Source organism: Megascapheus bottae, chromosome 3 (assembly GCF_031878675.1).
Source record: "Megascapheus bottae isolate mThoBot1 chromosome 3, mThoBot2.hap1, whole genome shotgun sequence".
Lineage (NCBI taxonomy): Eukaryota > Metazoa > Chordata > Mammalia > Rodentia > Geomyidae > Megascapheus > Megascapheus bottae.
Genome location: NC_143511.1, coordinates 15,178,743 through 15,194,477, shown reverse-complemented (window position 1 = coordinate 15,194,477; position 15,735 = coordinate 15,178,743). Strand labels below are relative to the sequence as shown.

Sequence of the window (15,735 nt, the reverse complement as noted above, 5' to 3'; positions counted from 1 at the left end):
AAGCTCAGGGACTGCAACTGGGCCTAGAGTTTAAGTACTAGAGCTGGTTTAAAAAAAAAAAGAAAAAAACATAAACTGTACACTTCTGTTTTAGAGATAACAATGACAACTCAGATCCAGAGATCAAGTGGCCATATTTTCAAGAGTAGAGAACTACCAGTGAACCTTATCATTTTGCTATTATTTCCTTGTCCCTGTTCCTACATTGTAATCCTAGCTTATTCAGCTTTTTTTTTTTTAATTGGAACTACCAGAGGTCTTGTACTTGCTAGGCACACCCTTTACCACTTAAGCCTCAACTCCAGTCCTTTACTTCCTTTAGCTCTTTCCATAGGATCTTGACCTTTCTGCCTGGCCAGTCTCAGACCACAGTCCTCCTCTACATGCTATCCATAGAGTGGGGATGACAGGCAATCGTGACTATGATGGGCTTGTTCATCGAGATAGGCTGGCCAGAAAAAAAAGTGTTAAAGACTATAAGCAGAACTTCCTGTACCAGGCTTTATACAGCTTTGAATAAAAAAAAGGGAAGTTGCTCAAAAGCTCTAAGTACTATGTTACTCGCTTCTGCTTCGAATCACACTAGCGCGCGCGCGAGCACACACACACACACACACACACACACACAAAGTATAAGGTCCAAACTAAGCACGGCCCACACAACAGCCTTCTGCCCCTTAGTACTGTAGCTCTCAGCTGTGCCTGCCGACCCCAACTGCTCTTCAGATGACCCTCAAGATAGAGTGTCTCAGCAGCTGGACAACACTGTAGAAGTCGTATGACTCTTGAAGCTGGCTTTCCCTAAGGCTCAGTCAACCTTGGCCTTAATTTGTCTATTAGTTCCTCCAACGATTCATCCGCTAATATAAATGATTGCTTCATAGGCGACACTAATCATTTGCCATTTATCTGCTCACTGATCCAACTGGATTACAACAGCTACACTGTTAGGAATCCTAGGAAAAGCAAACACGCCCCAAAGCGTCCAAGAACACCCCAGGTTGGCAGTGGGCATGCCTGAGCGCACACTGCACACCATACTGCAGCTCATGGGTATCCAACTGGAAGAGAGTAACCGGCTAAGTAAGCATTTCGTGACACTGCCCCTCCTCCCATCCGGTCTTCACTGGGCCAACATGTCCCCTGAAATTCTCAACATCTCTGCTAACTCCTAGTGGAGAACAAGTCTCATTTCAACATGAACCACAGAGCAGTAACACAGGAGAAGTGCAGCAAAAGAAATCTGCTGTGCAGGTGATAGGTTGAGAGCCTTTTCTACTTGAAATAAGACTCCAATTAAACCACACAAGCAACAATGGTGACCAGACCATCCAACATCATGTGGTAATATGATATGCAAGTGACACAGACATAAAAGCAACCACAGAAAGGCAAAGTGAAATGAAAAAAGGTAAGTCAAAGATGTCTGCCAGACCCAGTGATTCCCACCTGTCACTCCAGAACCTGAAAGGCAGCAGAAGAAGGATTCCAAGTTCAAGGTTAGCCTTGGCTACATAGTGAGTTTCAGGCTGCCCTGGGCTACAAAATAAGACCTTGTGGTCTCCAGAAAACAATCCAGGGGAAACAAAAGCAAAAAACAGAACACTTAAGTCCCATTAGGACTTCTTACTCAGAAAGTCAACATTTCAAAAGGCCTTCTACCAATTTTACCCTGGCAAAAAGACCAGTAAAGTATCTGTTGAATTTCAGATAGACATATTTTAGTATTTTTTTTATGAAAGTTGAGACTTTTCTAATTCTTTTCAGTCATGCTACTGATAAACTAAGGTGATGGAAAGTGAGTGGCTTTGTTTGCAATAAAACTGAATGCACCTGGGCTTTTAGCCCATCTCTCTAGTTTCCCCATAAGCCTCTTTGTTTTCTATGATTGTTACCTCATAGGCTAACCCATTCATCAAATCTGTAACAGGGGCTGTGGTCCAGAGGCTCATGCATATAATACTAGCTACTCTGGAGGCCGAGATCTGCAGTCTGAGTTTGAAGAGAGCCAGGGCAGGAAAGTCGATCCCCAAGTAACTACCAAAAAATCCAGAAATAAGCATACTAATATGAGAAGTGACTTGACTAGTAATGTGTTTAGGGTGTGTGTATGTGAGAGAGAGGGAGATATGCATGTATGGGTGTGTATGCTTCTGTGTATGTGAGAGAGGGGAAAAAAGAGAAGTCCTGACACTTCATTGGTTTGTAGATGGTTGATGAAAAGACTGCTGTAACACCAACAATACAAGTGCATGTTGTATACGAAAACTTTATATAACACTTTGGAAAAGAAAGTTCTCAGGACTTTTTTTTGGCCAGTCCTAGGGCTTGAACTCAGGGCCTGAGCACTGTCCTTTGTCTTTTCCTCAAGGGTAGCACTCTACCACTTGAGCCACAGGACCATTTCCAGCTTTTTTCTATGTATGTGGTACTGAGGAATTGGACCTGGTTTTTTGTGCCTGCTAGGCAAGCACTCTACCACTAGGTCAAACTCCTGGGCCCCTCAGGGCTTTAAAAACAATAAAATAGGGCTGGGAGTTTGGCCTAGTGGTAGAATTCTTGCCTCGCATGCACTAAGACCTGGGTTCGATTTCTTGGTACCACATACATAGAAAAAAAAAAGCTGGAAGTGGTGCCGAGACTCAAGTGGTAGAGCCTTGAGAAAGTCCAAGGACAGTGCTCAGGCCCTGAGATCAAGCCCAGGACTGGCAGAAATAAAATAAAATGTAAATGAATATCCAATGTTAAAAAAATAAAATAAATCCAAAAGTAGACCTGTGTCAAGTGGTAAAGCACCAGCTTGAACAAAAATGTAAGGGAGAGTCCCATGGGCCTGGTACTGTTACCCCTCCACCCCAAAATAAATTATAAGTATGTGTATAGATAGATAGATAGATAGATAGATAGATAGATAGATAGATAGATAGTATTGGAGAGTCAATAGAGGATGCTGGTATCCTATACATCTGATCACTTTTCACCAAATAAGGAAAAGTTAGCACTAAGCTGGGGAAAGCGATGACACCTTTCAAATCTCTGAGACTGCAGAGAGTTCATGACAGCTCACCGCCCACAGAACTGCACAGCCCGGGTAAAAAAGCTCTGCCAGTTACCCACCAAGCACACATCCAGGCAGAGCAGCTTTCTGAAGAAGGTCAAGTTAAGGAAGGCCAACCACCTCCAGCTCTTTCCTCCCACCTCGTCCTCATCTCCAACAGCTTCTCTCCAGAAATAACTAAACTCATGAGATCACCCACAGGGAGAAGCCAGAGGCATGACACCTCCAAGTTGCCTATTTATAGTAAGTGTTAACACTCCTCAGGAAAAGACACCAGAAGTCTCCTTGGAAACACCCAAGCCTGTCCTCCCTTAGGATACCACCCTGCTGACACCATGCCTCCTTTGAAACAAACCTCAACCGGGGCACCGAGGTACTTACGGCTTTCCCCCAGGGATTCCTGCCAGGTTGGGAGGGATGGTAGGCACTCTCATGTGGGGAGGAGGATCAAACCCAACCTGGAAATCAAAAACAATGCATGGAAGATTCAGTGCATGCAACATAGGCACTTGGTGAATATCGACTTTCCATTAGAAACACAGATGTCCCCAAAGCAATCTCAATAGGAATGGTAACACCAGGGACTCCAACTTTTTACAATATAGATAGAAGGAACACAGAACCACCTCTGAACTGCACAGGACACACTTCCCTGCTGAGAGATGGAAAAAGGCTTTGGCTGTCTGTGCACCGAGCACAAGCTTCCATCCCGAGCACAAGCCCTGGGATGTCCTGTCAGGTACAGTAAACCGAGAGGAGATGCAGTGATAAATCCAGCACTGTGGACACTTGGGGCCAGCTTCAGAGCTATGCTGGGCACTGGAGGGCATTAGTAGCATCCTAGGCCTCTGTGGTCAGGTGCCTATAGCATCTCCCCAACAATGACTATCAGAAGTATCATCAATGCTCACAGATTCATACATGGAGCCCCTCTTTTGTTTCTAGCATAACAGCAACTACTCCCTCAGTAGCTCCTCTGCAGAGTTCTTCTGCCAAGGGGAACATTGGGGGAAAACTGTTTTATTTGATTTCACCCTCAATGGGAGAAATGCTAGTTGAAGAGGGTGCGGGAAAGAATAGTACATGGCACATTTCAAGTTGTCAATGCAGTGTGTTGCCCTAAGTGATACTCTATGCCTTCTCTGATAATTAGTTTCACCCTTCAAATCCAGTTTTGTATCTCTTTGGTCAAAACTGGGCTATCTGCAAGGGCAGAAGGCAGGGTAGGAAGACAATAACCCCACACTTTCAGTCTGTCTGAGTGTAACGTACATTCAAAGTGCTTCTACCTCCACATTGCTATTGTCTTTAAAGAGTAAATGTAGGCCGCGTACATAGAACTCACTTGTATAATACTAGCTACTGCAGAATGGTGGTTCAATGGCAGAAATGTCCTCTGTGACTCCATCTCTAATAAACCAGCATAATGCCAGACTAGAGATAGGGTTCAAGTGGTACAGCACCAATAAAACAAAAACAAACAACAACAAAAAACAGTGGCATGAGAGGGACAAATCAGTAAATTCAAGTCCCAGTACCAGCACCAGAGAAAACAAACCAAAAAAAACCCCTCAAAGCTATGCCTTTTCCAACATATTTCCATTAGATTTCAGGAGGGAGAAAAGAGCTTAAGAAAAGGGTTCTGTGTGCTACTAGAACCATTTCATTGCCTTTGAATAAAATTTTTTTAAATGTGCTTTGAAATGTAATGATTGATTGTAATATATTCATGATTCCTTCCATGTTACTTTATTTTAATGGAATGTTCCCAGTACATAAGTCCTTATTACACTGTAGAAGAAATTTGGAAAAAAGAAAATTGTTAATGTGCTCTGGTGGGCAAAAAACAGATGCCCTCAATCCATGGAAGGGCTGCCCTACACTGCCATTTTCACCCACAAAAAGCAGCACTACAAAAGGCATTTGGCACTAACTTAATAAAGCAGAGAGCTGACAAATGTGCAGAAACACTGGGTGGCTTTGTGCTCGAGGTGGAGAGAGGCCTGCGTGCGCCCCGCCCAACAGAGCTCAGCAAAGCATGCCGTTTCCCTCGCCCACCCAGCAGCCTACCATTGGGGAGCGCCCATAGGCCACCACGGCAGCAGCAGCTGCAGCGGCACTCATCTGGGGTGACATGTTGTGTAAGCTGGCGTAGGCGGCGCTGGGACTGGTCAGCTCGCCGTTCATGCTGGCATGGGGGACCATCCCAAAAGGAGCAGGGTATGGGCCAGGCACTGCCAGGGGTGTTCTCAAACCAGCTGCTGCAAAAAAAAAAAAAAAAGAAAAGAAAAAAAAGTAAGACACACATGACTTATGGCATTTGCTGTGTCAACACAGTAATTTCGGTGTCATTGGTTAGTGTCATTCAGCATGGGGAGGGCAAATCACCTCCAATTTATACACTGGAGCTATCCGTCCCCCAGAGCTGGATTCCTCTCCAGGACAGAAAGGACCCCCAGCAGAAGCACAACCCACATATTTCCTCATTGGTATGCAGCACTGGGAAGCCAGGGGGTGAGGCGGGATGAATCAGCACCATTGTACCCAATTTATACAGGGCAAACGAAGGCACAGACACTAGGTGTTTACCTGACTTAATCTCAAAAGAAGATTTTCTCGATAAAATCCAAGATTTCTCCTTCAGTCCGAACTTTCCATTCCCTGGTACCAACTCCAAATGAAAACCAAATCCTAGATTTACGTAAACCAAAGCATGGGTTTAGGAGGAATACTGTGGGGCCTATTTTCTTTTGGACTTGAGTTGTCCTTGTTTTTCCTTGCCCAGTGAGGAAAATCACATTTACCCATCTGAGAGTCCTCACATGGACTGGGGTCTCAGGGATACATTTCTCCATTTCCACAAAAGGAGAGATCACTGATTCTTGAAGATGTACTAACCGAAAAATAAAAATCAGCCAACTGCAGCCAACGCTGTGGCTGCAACACTAGCCACTTCAGTCTTACCCTGACAGTTTGGTAAAGGGCTTAGGTGGGGAATAATTATCAGAAACTTCCCTGACGTCCCTAGGATTTTGGATAACGTGGAAAGGAAAGAAACACTGAATATAAACAGTTGGAGAACAAACAGCTGCTGAAACCCAAGGACAAACATCTGTTTCTTACTGTGCCATTTTTTTCCCCCAGAGATAGGGAACGAGGGTGACTGCAAATGTGTTTCATATTCGTGGGGGAAATTCATCACAAATGCAGCAGCACGTCGACCAAGAAACAAAACACAGCGCAACAAGGGGGGAGGTTGTACCTGCTTGGTTGACGAGGGGCTCCATGGCTGGAGGTTTGCCGAGGCCTGGACGGAGGCCTGGAGTGGCGCTGGTGCCCGGCGTTGGCATGTCGCTCCGAGGCGTCGGCGTACTGGATTTCAGAACAGGCGTGCTGGCTTTTTCATGCTGGTATCATTAAACAAATTAAATGAGTATTATTTTTAATCCAAGCCATATTACACAATTTATCACAACAGCAGCTGGGACACTGGGCACCTTCTAGCTACTCCCTCAGCCAATTTTCATAAATCCACACAATGTTGACAGCATTAACATGTGAGCGAGAAATGTTGACCTTTCCTCTTCCTGCCAGAATTAAAACTCCAGCTACAGACACAGAACATGATCATACTTCTTCCTCTGTAGATTTTATTTTAAAAAAATTTTTGTTTCCCATCAACCTTGTGAACTTTGGCTGGGTGCCAAATCAGAATTGTGACCACCCAGAGGACAGTTCATAGGTACTTGAAATACATGGGGCCACCATGAATGGCTGAGGGAGAATTTTGCCTGGTTTTTGCCTTTAGATAAGCTCTGGGATGGAGATGAAAGGGCCAGCAGTTACAAGAGACACTAACAGGAATTACCATCACCACTGTATGTTAGAAATACAGCTAAAAAGAAAGACCAGCTGGGCCCTGTAGATCTTGCCCATAATCCTAGCTACTCGGGAGATCTAAGGTTTGTAATTCAAAGCTAGCCCTGAAAGGAAAGCCCAGGAGAGTCTTATCTCCAATTCACCACCAGAACAAGGGGAAGTGGCACTGTAGCTCACAGCATAGAACAATAGCCTTGAGCGAAAATGCTCAAGGACAATATATAGGACCCAAGTTCAAGTCCCATGATGGACCAAAAAAACCCCATAATAATAAAGAAAAAGAATGACCACCTTTGTAGTTATATGTCCTCTCCCACATGCCTATCTGGTCAATGTAGAGCCTTCTGTGATTGAGAGACTTTAACACAACCCAGGGACTTCTGTATACTGAGACAGTCATGGGGTTGGCAAGGGCATCTTCTTCTGTCACATCCCCTGAAATGGTATCTAAAAGGTGCCATGGGATAGCAGAGACTGTGAGTCAGAGACCACAGCTCATTCTGGCCTTGGATTGGATGGGCTGAGCATGAGCCACAAACCAGATGTCTGTGGCACTGGAGCTCATGGGTCGAGTCGTCTTGGCAAACCATTAAGGCCTTCTTCCCCTTCTGGCTTCCAACAGCAATCTTCCAGATCTCAGCTGGGATTTTAACTGTAATCCTAGCATTTCACTGTACATCACAAGTTTCCTGACCTGGAACTTACAATGTAACTAGCCAACAACTTGAGATCTTTCTACATTAGCTTTCCAAAAGCTGGAATTATAGGCATATACTATAACACATTTTACAAAAGTGTATTAAGTAAATAGGTCCTGATGTATCTCCACCACCACAGTACCAGGCCCCTTGTGTGTGCTTAAGTTTTGATGAACTACCAGGCTCATGTTCCATGATATACCCTGACAAGATCGCTCAGTAATGAGACAGCTTAGCAAAATCAAGGTTACTATTTGCTGACTATAAAGTTTCACTGAGCTTTGGGTCATGAATATATGCAAAACACGGAAGCCTGTGCATACGCAGACGGCAGGAGAAAAAGTAAACACTTAATGGGGACAAACAACAGAAGGAGTTTCCCTTTCTAAGAATTGAAAAACATACCTCAAGCAACAAATCTTCATATTTTGCATACTTTGGGTCCCTCCAAACAAAAGAAAATAAAATGCATGACTATACAGGCAAGCACCAGCTCTCTTTACCTACCAGGCTCATTTCTTTGGACTTCAAAGAAGTAGAACTTCCAGAGGAAGCTGTGGACGCAGGGCTACTGGAAGCATCTTTCTTCAGTAGGCGGTTTTTGTCGATTCCATTTTCCCGAGGTGAATGGGCGGGGCTTGCTCGTGGAGATGAAGGATCCTAAACAAACACAGTCAATAGTTTTCATGGTGTAGCTCACAATGGACAGCCTTAAATCATACTAAAAGTGCTCTCATGAGTAAGGTGATAGTCACAACTGACTAGTGGACACACTACAAAGCAAACAACCATATCCTTCCTTACGTCCATATACTCGCCCTAGAGGATGTTGAGAAAAAGTAGAGTCAGACATCGAACCTAGGGAGCCAAATGACCAAGGCAACAGGCTTTATTTTATCTTTATTTTGGCATCCTGGGGACTGAATCCAGGGCCTCATGAATGCTAAACAGACATTAAAATTGAGCTACATTTCCCAGCCCACAATATTTTTTTAAGGAAAATAATAGTTGTGTCAGTTAGATTATTTTGTTTTATTTTGTGTCAGTACTGGGGCTTGAGCTCAGATCCAGGGAGCTCTACTTTCGTTCTTCCATTCAGGCTGGGGCTCTACCATTTGAATCACACCTCGACTTCCCGCTTTTTGATAGTTACTTGGAGATAAGAGTTTCAAGGGCTTTTCTACCTGGGCTGGATTTGAAGCTCAATCCTCAGATCTCAGCCTCGTGAGAGGCTAGGATTATAGGCATGAGTCACCAGTGTCTGTACTATTAAGTTCTTAATGTATACACATGAGACAGATCAGAGCAGTGTGGCTCTGATTTCTCAAGACACTATCCAACTCAGTTTGAAGATGATCTTTGATGACAAGAAATGTTACCTCATTAGACACATCCACCACTAAGTTGTCATCACTTTTGTCACCATCACTGTCCTGGAAAAAAAAAAGTTTTAACACTGTTTAGTAAGTATCAGGAATGAATTTTTAAGCATTATTTCAGTAGCAGAGAAACTGAAAAAAAAAAAACCTATTTGGGGTACATATGTCATTCCCTTCCAGAGTGAATATCACCTTTCCCCTCATCTCATCTGACATGGGGCTTTGGAAAGCTCCACACAGGAAATTCTGCTCTGTAGCAACTCAGCTACCCAATCGCAATCACCAGTGAAGACAGCAAGGTGTAAACACTTGCAAGGGGTTAGAAAATCTAGCTGAATCTTGTCAAGTAACATCACCCTAGCAGTCTGAATGCTGTATCCCTTCCCATCAGCATTCTTCTTCCATTTGCTTTCCAGTTAGATACATAATTTCTTATCATTGCTTGGACATGAATCACATGATTGAAGACAATCAATCCATCTTGCAATTCACAATTATAGAGATAAAATTTGCTCACAGAGTTGTAGGTTGCAACAAACAGAAAACCCAATAAACCCTTAAAGCTGGGCACTAGTGGTTCACACTTGTAATTCTAGCTACTCAGGAAGCTGAGATCCAGAAGATCAAGCTTCCAAGCCAGCCTACACAGAAAAGTTTGCATTTCTAACATAACTAGTGAAGAAAAAAGAAACAACTGCCAGCTAGAGGTATGGCTCAAGTGGTACAGCCCCAGCCTGGCAAATACAAGGCTCTGTATATATAAACTGCAATAAAGAGTTTCATCTAAGGAAGCTTGGCGTATTTTTGGAGAGATGAGAGGAAGACAGATGGCAATATTTGGAAGGCACTGCCATCCTACAATACAGCTTTTATTTTCTTGTCATAGAGCTAGAAAATTTGCTTATCAATGGAAACGCCAAGCTTGGACTGAGCTTGGGACAGATTCAGAGAAGCTGTTCTACTGAAGAGGTGGCTACTCCTACATGAAAGTTTGGGAAAGCTGAAAAAGTCTAGCTTCTTTTATTATTTATTTTATTCTTTTTCTTTTCTTTCTTTTTCTTTTTTTTTGGGGGGGAGCAGTCTTGGGGCTTGAACACAGGGCCTGAGCTGTCCTTGAGCTCTCTCGAGGCTAGCACTCTACCACTTGAGCCACAGCACCACTTCTGGCTTTTTCTGTGTATGTGGTACCAAGGCTTTGTGCATGCTACGCGCGGCACTTTACCATTAGGCCACATTACCAGCCCTTTTTTTTTCTGAATAAAAATTTGGTTGTGCTGGGGCTTAAACTCAGAGCCTAATGCTTGCTAGTAACATGCTTTACACCTTGAGCCACACCCCCAACAAAAACTACTTTCTTAGCCAAAAGGCCTCACAGCCTTACCTAGAGAAAAATAAATGCAATGAGCATGTAAAAAGAAATAGGAAATTTCTACAAATTCACATTCTTGAAAAGGGGTAGGTATGTAATTTCTTATCTACAAACCCTTTCAGTTAGGTTTATACAAATCATGTTTGAGAAATATTAGCACACACAATCGCCAACACACTAGCCCCACAGCTGCCTTCTGTGAGCCCATAGTCCAGACTACATTTATCCTCAATTCTATAATCTCCCATCTTAAATGTTTTTAGTCACACCCTTACATGCTTGTACTACATGATTATTTTCAACAATTTGGTACACATATTGTAGTCATTGTTACAAGGGCATGTAATTCTACAGTACCAACATACAATTACAAGCAACAAGGAAGCCAGCATAATTCAAACTGTCTATTGAGAAATATTTTTTACATGAGGAAAAGGAAAAAACCAAAACAGAAAACTACTAATAAAGAAAATTTGTTTTCTATTAGAAAAGCCTGTAGAACATGAACTGTAGGTAGTGGTAAATGGACATGAAGAGAAAAAAAAATGTACAAAAATGACCACACATTACGTAGGCTGAACAGGCTAAATGTAGCAAAGTCACTTTGTGATTTTAAAAATTGTTTTTCTTTTTAATGGATGTGATTATATATACATATATATATACATACATATATATGGAGTATATCTGTGTATGTGCATACAATATGTAATGATCAAAATGGGATAATTAATTTTCATCTCCATCTTCATCACTTCTTTTTCCCTTTCTTTTTTCATTTTCTTTTTCTTTTTGGTGCCAGTACTAGGGCTTGAACTTAGGGCCAGGATGCTATTAAGCACATCTCACTCTATCACTTGAGCCACACCTCCACTTCTAGTTTTGTGCTTCTTAACTGAAGAGGAAAGAATCTCACACTTTCCTACCCAGGCTGATTTTGGACGGTGATCCAAAGATCTCAGCCTCCTGAGTACTTAGGAAAATAGATGTAAGTATCTAGGTTTCCTTATCATTTCTTTATATTTGGGGAGATCAAATCCTTTTGCAATTCCTCATAAAATGTGTAACAGGTTGTTGCACACAGTTCAGTCACATTACTACAATACAGTTTAGTCATTCTATTTCATTACTGGTTATCCAGACTCACTCTATGCACCACCCCCCTCAGATTCCTGAAGAGTGTTACTAAGTCCTCTATAATTTAAATCCTAGCTGTGTATGAGGTCCTTCTACAAATAGAAGCCTTCAAGTATAGTAAATGTCTGACATCAAAGATCTTCTAACCCAGAATCTTCAAGTCATGACCTCAAGTCATCTCCACACCACCACGCACACAATCTACTGCACTTAAAGTGAAAAGGCAACAAACCCACCATGCTAAGATGCAGATTCAAGACCCATCACTACTAGCATATACTGTATACATGAGCCTGTGAGGAACAACTCTCTATCAGCAAATCTCTCCATTTTTGTATAGCCCAGACCACCTGTATGATTGTTAATTCATATCAATGTTCCAAAGTGGACACCAGCTGTGGGAAACAGATAAGAACAGAGCCACTGGTGGCACACACTTCTTATCCTAGCTACTCAGGAGGCTGAGATCTAAGGATCAAGTTTCCAAGCCTAACGGAGCATACAAATCTAACACTCTGATTTTCAGTTAACCACTAAAAAGCCAGAGGTGGAGGTACGGTTCGAGTGGTAGAGTACCTGCATTAAATGGACAAAGCAAAGCAAAATGATAAGGCCCTGAGTTCAGGCCCATTACTGGCAGATTAAAAACAAACAAACAAAAAGCATGGGCAGGACTGAGGGGCACCAGTGACTTTGGTTCTTAGGATACTATTAAACATAAGTGTAAACTGCAGATTAATTCAAGGACCTCAGAGAAGAGCACCCTTGGACTGAGTTTAGGAATCTGAGATGAAAACTAAGAAAGCAATGTCTGTCAAGTCATACTGCCCTCTGACCTTTGGTTTATCACTTCAGAGCTGCTAGGTATAGTTTCTTTACCAACAAAATGAAGATGATGACATGCAGCTCATTAAGATGTCAGAGTCATGAGAATTAAATGCGATAATCCCATTCTACTCATAAACTGATATTTGAATTGATGTGCTGAACTGAAACCCCTTCGTATAACTAAAGATAATAACATTTTTTAAAGAATGAATAAAAACAAATAACCCAAGAACATAGAGCACCTAGCCTTAACTTGAGTAGTAATTCAAGAAACCTACTGTTACCTATAGAGTTGAGCAAACCAGCAGGATACAGAGACCTAAGTATTTAAACATTGACATAACTACACAGTAAACAACTCTTACTCCAAGGGCCCTAGAGAAGTGGCCCAATTCAGCACTGTACACTCCTACTGCTCCTGTGAACACGTCTGATCTGAAATAGATACTCCAGAGATGCACAAAGCAACTCCAAGTTGGCTATAATGTTTATGACCCTCAGACCACAGCCAGTGGTCTGCCTGGCTCATTCTGCACTGAACGTGGTTTTAGCTGTTTGTGTCATGAGTCATCCAGTTGTACGATGCTCATTAACTATTTGAGCGATCTCACCCCTACAGCCAGATACCTTCTGACATTTTTCCCATTATTAAGAAATTTACTATATCTAACTTGCATTAGAAAATAACTTTACCTCAAAACCTAATACAAGCCTGAATTATCTTACCAGAATAGCATCCAAAAATAAGATATTTCATGACACCAAAATGCTTTGCTCTATTTGAGGAAGAATATCTACAAAATATATAGGGCCCAGACAGGATAAAATGAAATGCAGACAGGAGCCAGTGGTTCACGCCTGTAATCCTAGCTACTCAGGAGGCTGAGATCTGAGGATCATGGTTTGAAGCCGACACAGAAAGGAAAGTCTATGAGATTCTTATCTCCAATAAACTACTCAGGGGGAAAAAGAGAAAAAAAAAAAAGAAGTTGGAAGTGACATTGTGGCTCAAATAGTAGAGCACTAGTGTTGAGCTCAAAGAGAGCAAGCACACACACAAGTAAGGACGGAAGGAGCATCTCCATTCAAAAAGTAACATTTAAAGCTGGGAATGGAACTCAAGGGTAGATATATCTTACCTAGCATGCATGAGACCCTGGGTTTAATCTCTACTACCAAAAGAAGAAGAAATTAAACCAAAAAATTGTTTGTAGATGAGGTCATTCTAGAAGCATTATCCATACAGCACAACTTTTTTTTAATTTCTTCCACCTTCTTCCATATTTCTTCCTCTTTTTCTTCATAATCTTCTTTTTTTGTTGTTTAAATTTGTGTTAGAGAACAAACCCAGGGCCTTAGACATGCTAGGCATGCACTGTACCACTGAGCTGTGCTTGAAAGCCTTCATTTTTGTGGTTTGTCTTTTTAAATTTTTTTCTTTTTTTTCTTTTTTGGAGGGATAGGCATTATAGTGTAGCCCAACACAGTCTTGAACTCAGGATCCTCTTGCTTGAGCCTCCCAAGTGCTGGGATTACTGGTGTGTGCCACCAGCCTGATGTTTTCATAGCCCATCTAAATGAGTAGTAAGAAAACAGAGAGTCTAAACTCTAAAACAAAGCCTTGAAATAAGGATCGCTTATATCCCCAAGGGAAAGCATATCTTCCCATATAGAACTTACTCTTTTTTTATGTAGAATTATTTTGAAAGATGTAAAATTATCACAGAGATCTTGGAGAACAAGGAGATTCTCACTTGAAGGTGAGCAGTAAGCAAACAAACATTATTTGAAGTCCTTTATTTACTTACATAGTGGCTAGAATCCTTATCATCCACTTTTCTTTTCTTGATGTCATTGGAAAATTCAGGCCCATTTCTGCGTTTATCGGTGGCTCTTAAGCTGTCTGGAACCAAGAGGGAATTACTCTGCAAGACAAAAAAAAAAAAAAGAAAGAAAGAAAAAGAAAAAAAATTAATCAAAGGTTCCTTCCCGGGTCTCTCTGTACACATGAAATCTCAACCTGGATGTGAGATCTGTTTTAGAAAGGTGATGGTTATACAACCCTTCGTTCCCTGTAAGTCATCTGTCTAAAGACTTTGATGGCAAACATTTATAGAGCTTTCTGCACTTAAAAGGACCCTGACTTAGCAATCAAACCATTATCCCTGGTGGATCTTTCAGACGCTACTCACTCAAAATGTGCTTTAGTTCTAGTTAGTGTGGGAGAAACGGGAGCTTGCTGTTTGTGTGTGAATATGGTTTTATTCTCTCACACTGCAGTGTCCTCGGTCAGGAAAAGAAACAAGACTATGAGCAAATCCTGAGATTAATCTATTAGGCACAGTAAAGAGTTAGTCAAGAGTCACTGTGTACAACCCCAAAGAAACATAAAGAAGGCAGGTAGGATTAACTCTGTGGTTTCCTAAAAGGCAAATCACATTCTCCACAGCAACAATAAAGGGACTTTTGAATTCTTTTTAATTTATTGTTGAAAATAAGATTTGCTGGTGCTCACCAACAGCACTGAAATTTAAGCCCCAAGGGAGAAATCTCAGCCAGGGAATATCTTCAATAGCAAGACCAGCTCCCCTCCCTTCTTCCTCCCTCCCCACCTCAAAGCAGGAACAAGGACTAATCTTTTCCACAAATCACACAAGGATACTTTCATTGGCATATGTTGAGTAGGAACTGTTGACCCAAAGAAAACAGACATTTTAGATATTTGGCGGGGGTCACATGACATGATCTGACAGCCCTTCAATTCCCATCTCCCCACAGGCTAAAGCAGAGAGTAGAGAGTTACAATGAGTTCTTTTAAGCACAGGATTAGCATATGCAAGGGGGAAATTTGTTCAGTGATGTGTCACAACCTTGAACAATGCTGAATGAGCTGGGCAAAAACTGCTTTTCACAAAGCCTAGATAACCCCAATGTTAGCAAGATGTTTGAGACTCAAGAGAGGGTGTGTGTGTGTGTGTGTGTGTGTGTGTGTGTGTGTGCGTGTGTGTGTGTGTGTGTGCCAGAGCCAACAGACAATTATTTTATCTTTCGCTGCAGAAATTTAAAATACAAAATATTGGAGGAAACCTTTAAGAAGGACCACATCAAAACAACCCTATTTTATTTTATGATATATATTTTTTAAGGCTGTACATTTTCATTTCTTACTTCCAAGAGATAATCAGCCAGGTAGCTGGTTCTCTACCTTCCTTGGGGGAACAAAACAGGGACCCCACCAGCAGTGTTCCTAGTTCAATCAAAACTGGGGACCAAAAGGCAGTCTAATCCAGGGGTTGGGGGCAGACACTAAAGCAAGCTGAGCTCTTTTATTCATGACTGTTGAAGCTACACAAATGACAGGAGGCTTAGAAAAAAAAAAAACAGAAG

General features: G+C 42.0%; 1 protein-coding gene across 14 annotated transcripts in view; it reads right to left on the bottom strand.

Moving 5' to 3' along the window:
- Tle1 (TLE family member 1, transcriptional corepressor) overlaps positions 1–15,735 on the bottom strand; it is a 98,908-nt gene that overhangs the window by 24,645 nt on the left and 58,528 nt on the right. For 6 of the 14 annotated variants that reach the window (XM_090329580.1, XM_090329581.1, XM_090329582.1 and 3 more), the window contains exons 9-15: positions 14,157–14,273; positions 9,015–9,068; positions 8,143–8,295; positions 6,321–6,465; positions 5,648–5,749; positions 5,129–5,319; positions 3,440–3,516 (exon numbers count right to left, since the gene is read on the bottom strand). In XM_090329580.1, coding sequence (XP_090185706.1) covers positions 3,440–3,516; positions 5,129–5,319; positions 5,648–5,749; positions 6,321–6,465; positions 8,143–8,295; positions 9,015–9,068; positions 14,157–14,273 — 839 coding nt within the window. The remainder of the gene's footprint in view (positions 1–3,439; positions 3,517–5,128; positions 5,320–5,647; positions 5,750–6,320; positions 6,466–8,142; positions 8,296–9,014; positions 9,069–14,156; positions 14,274–15,735) is intronic. The other 8 variants (XM_090329586.1, XM_090329587.1, XM_090329589.1 and 5 more) reach the window with 2 other exon arrangements.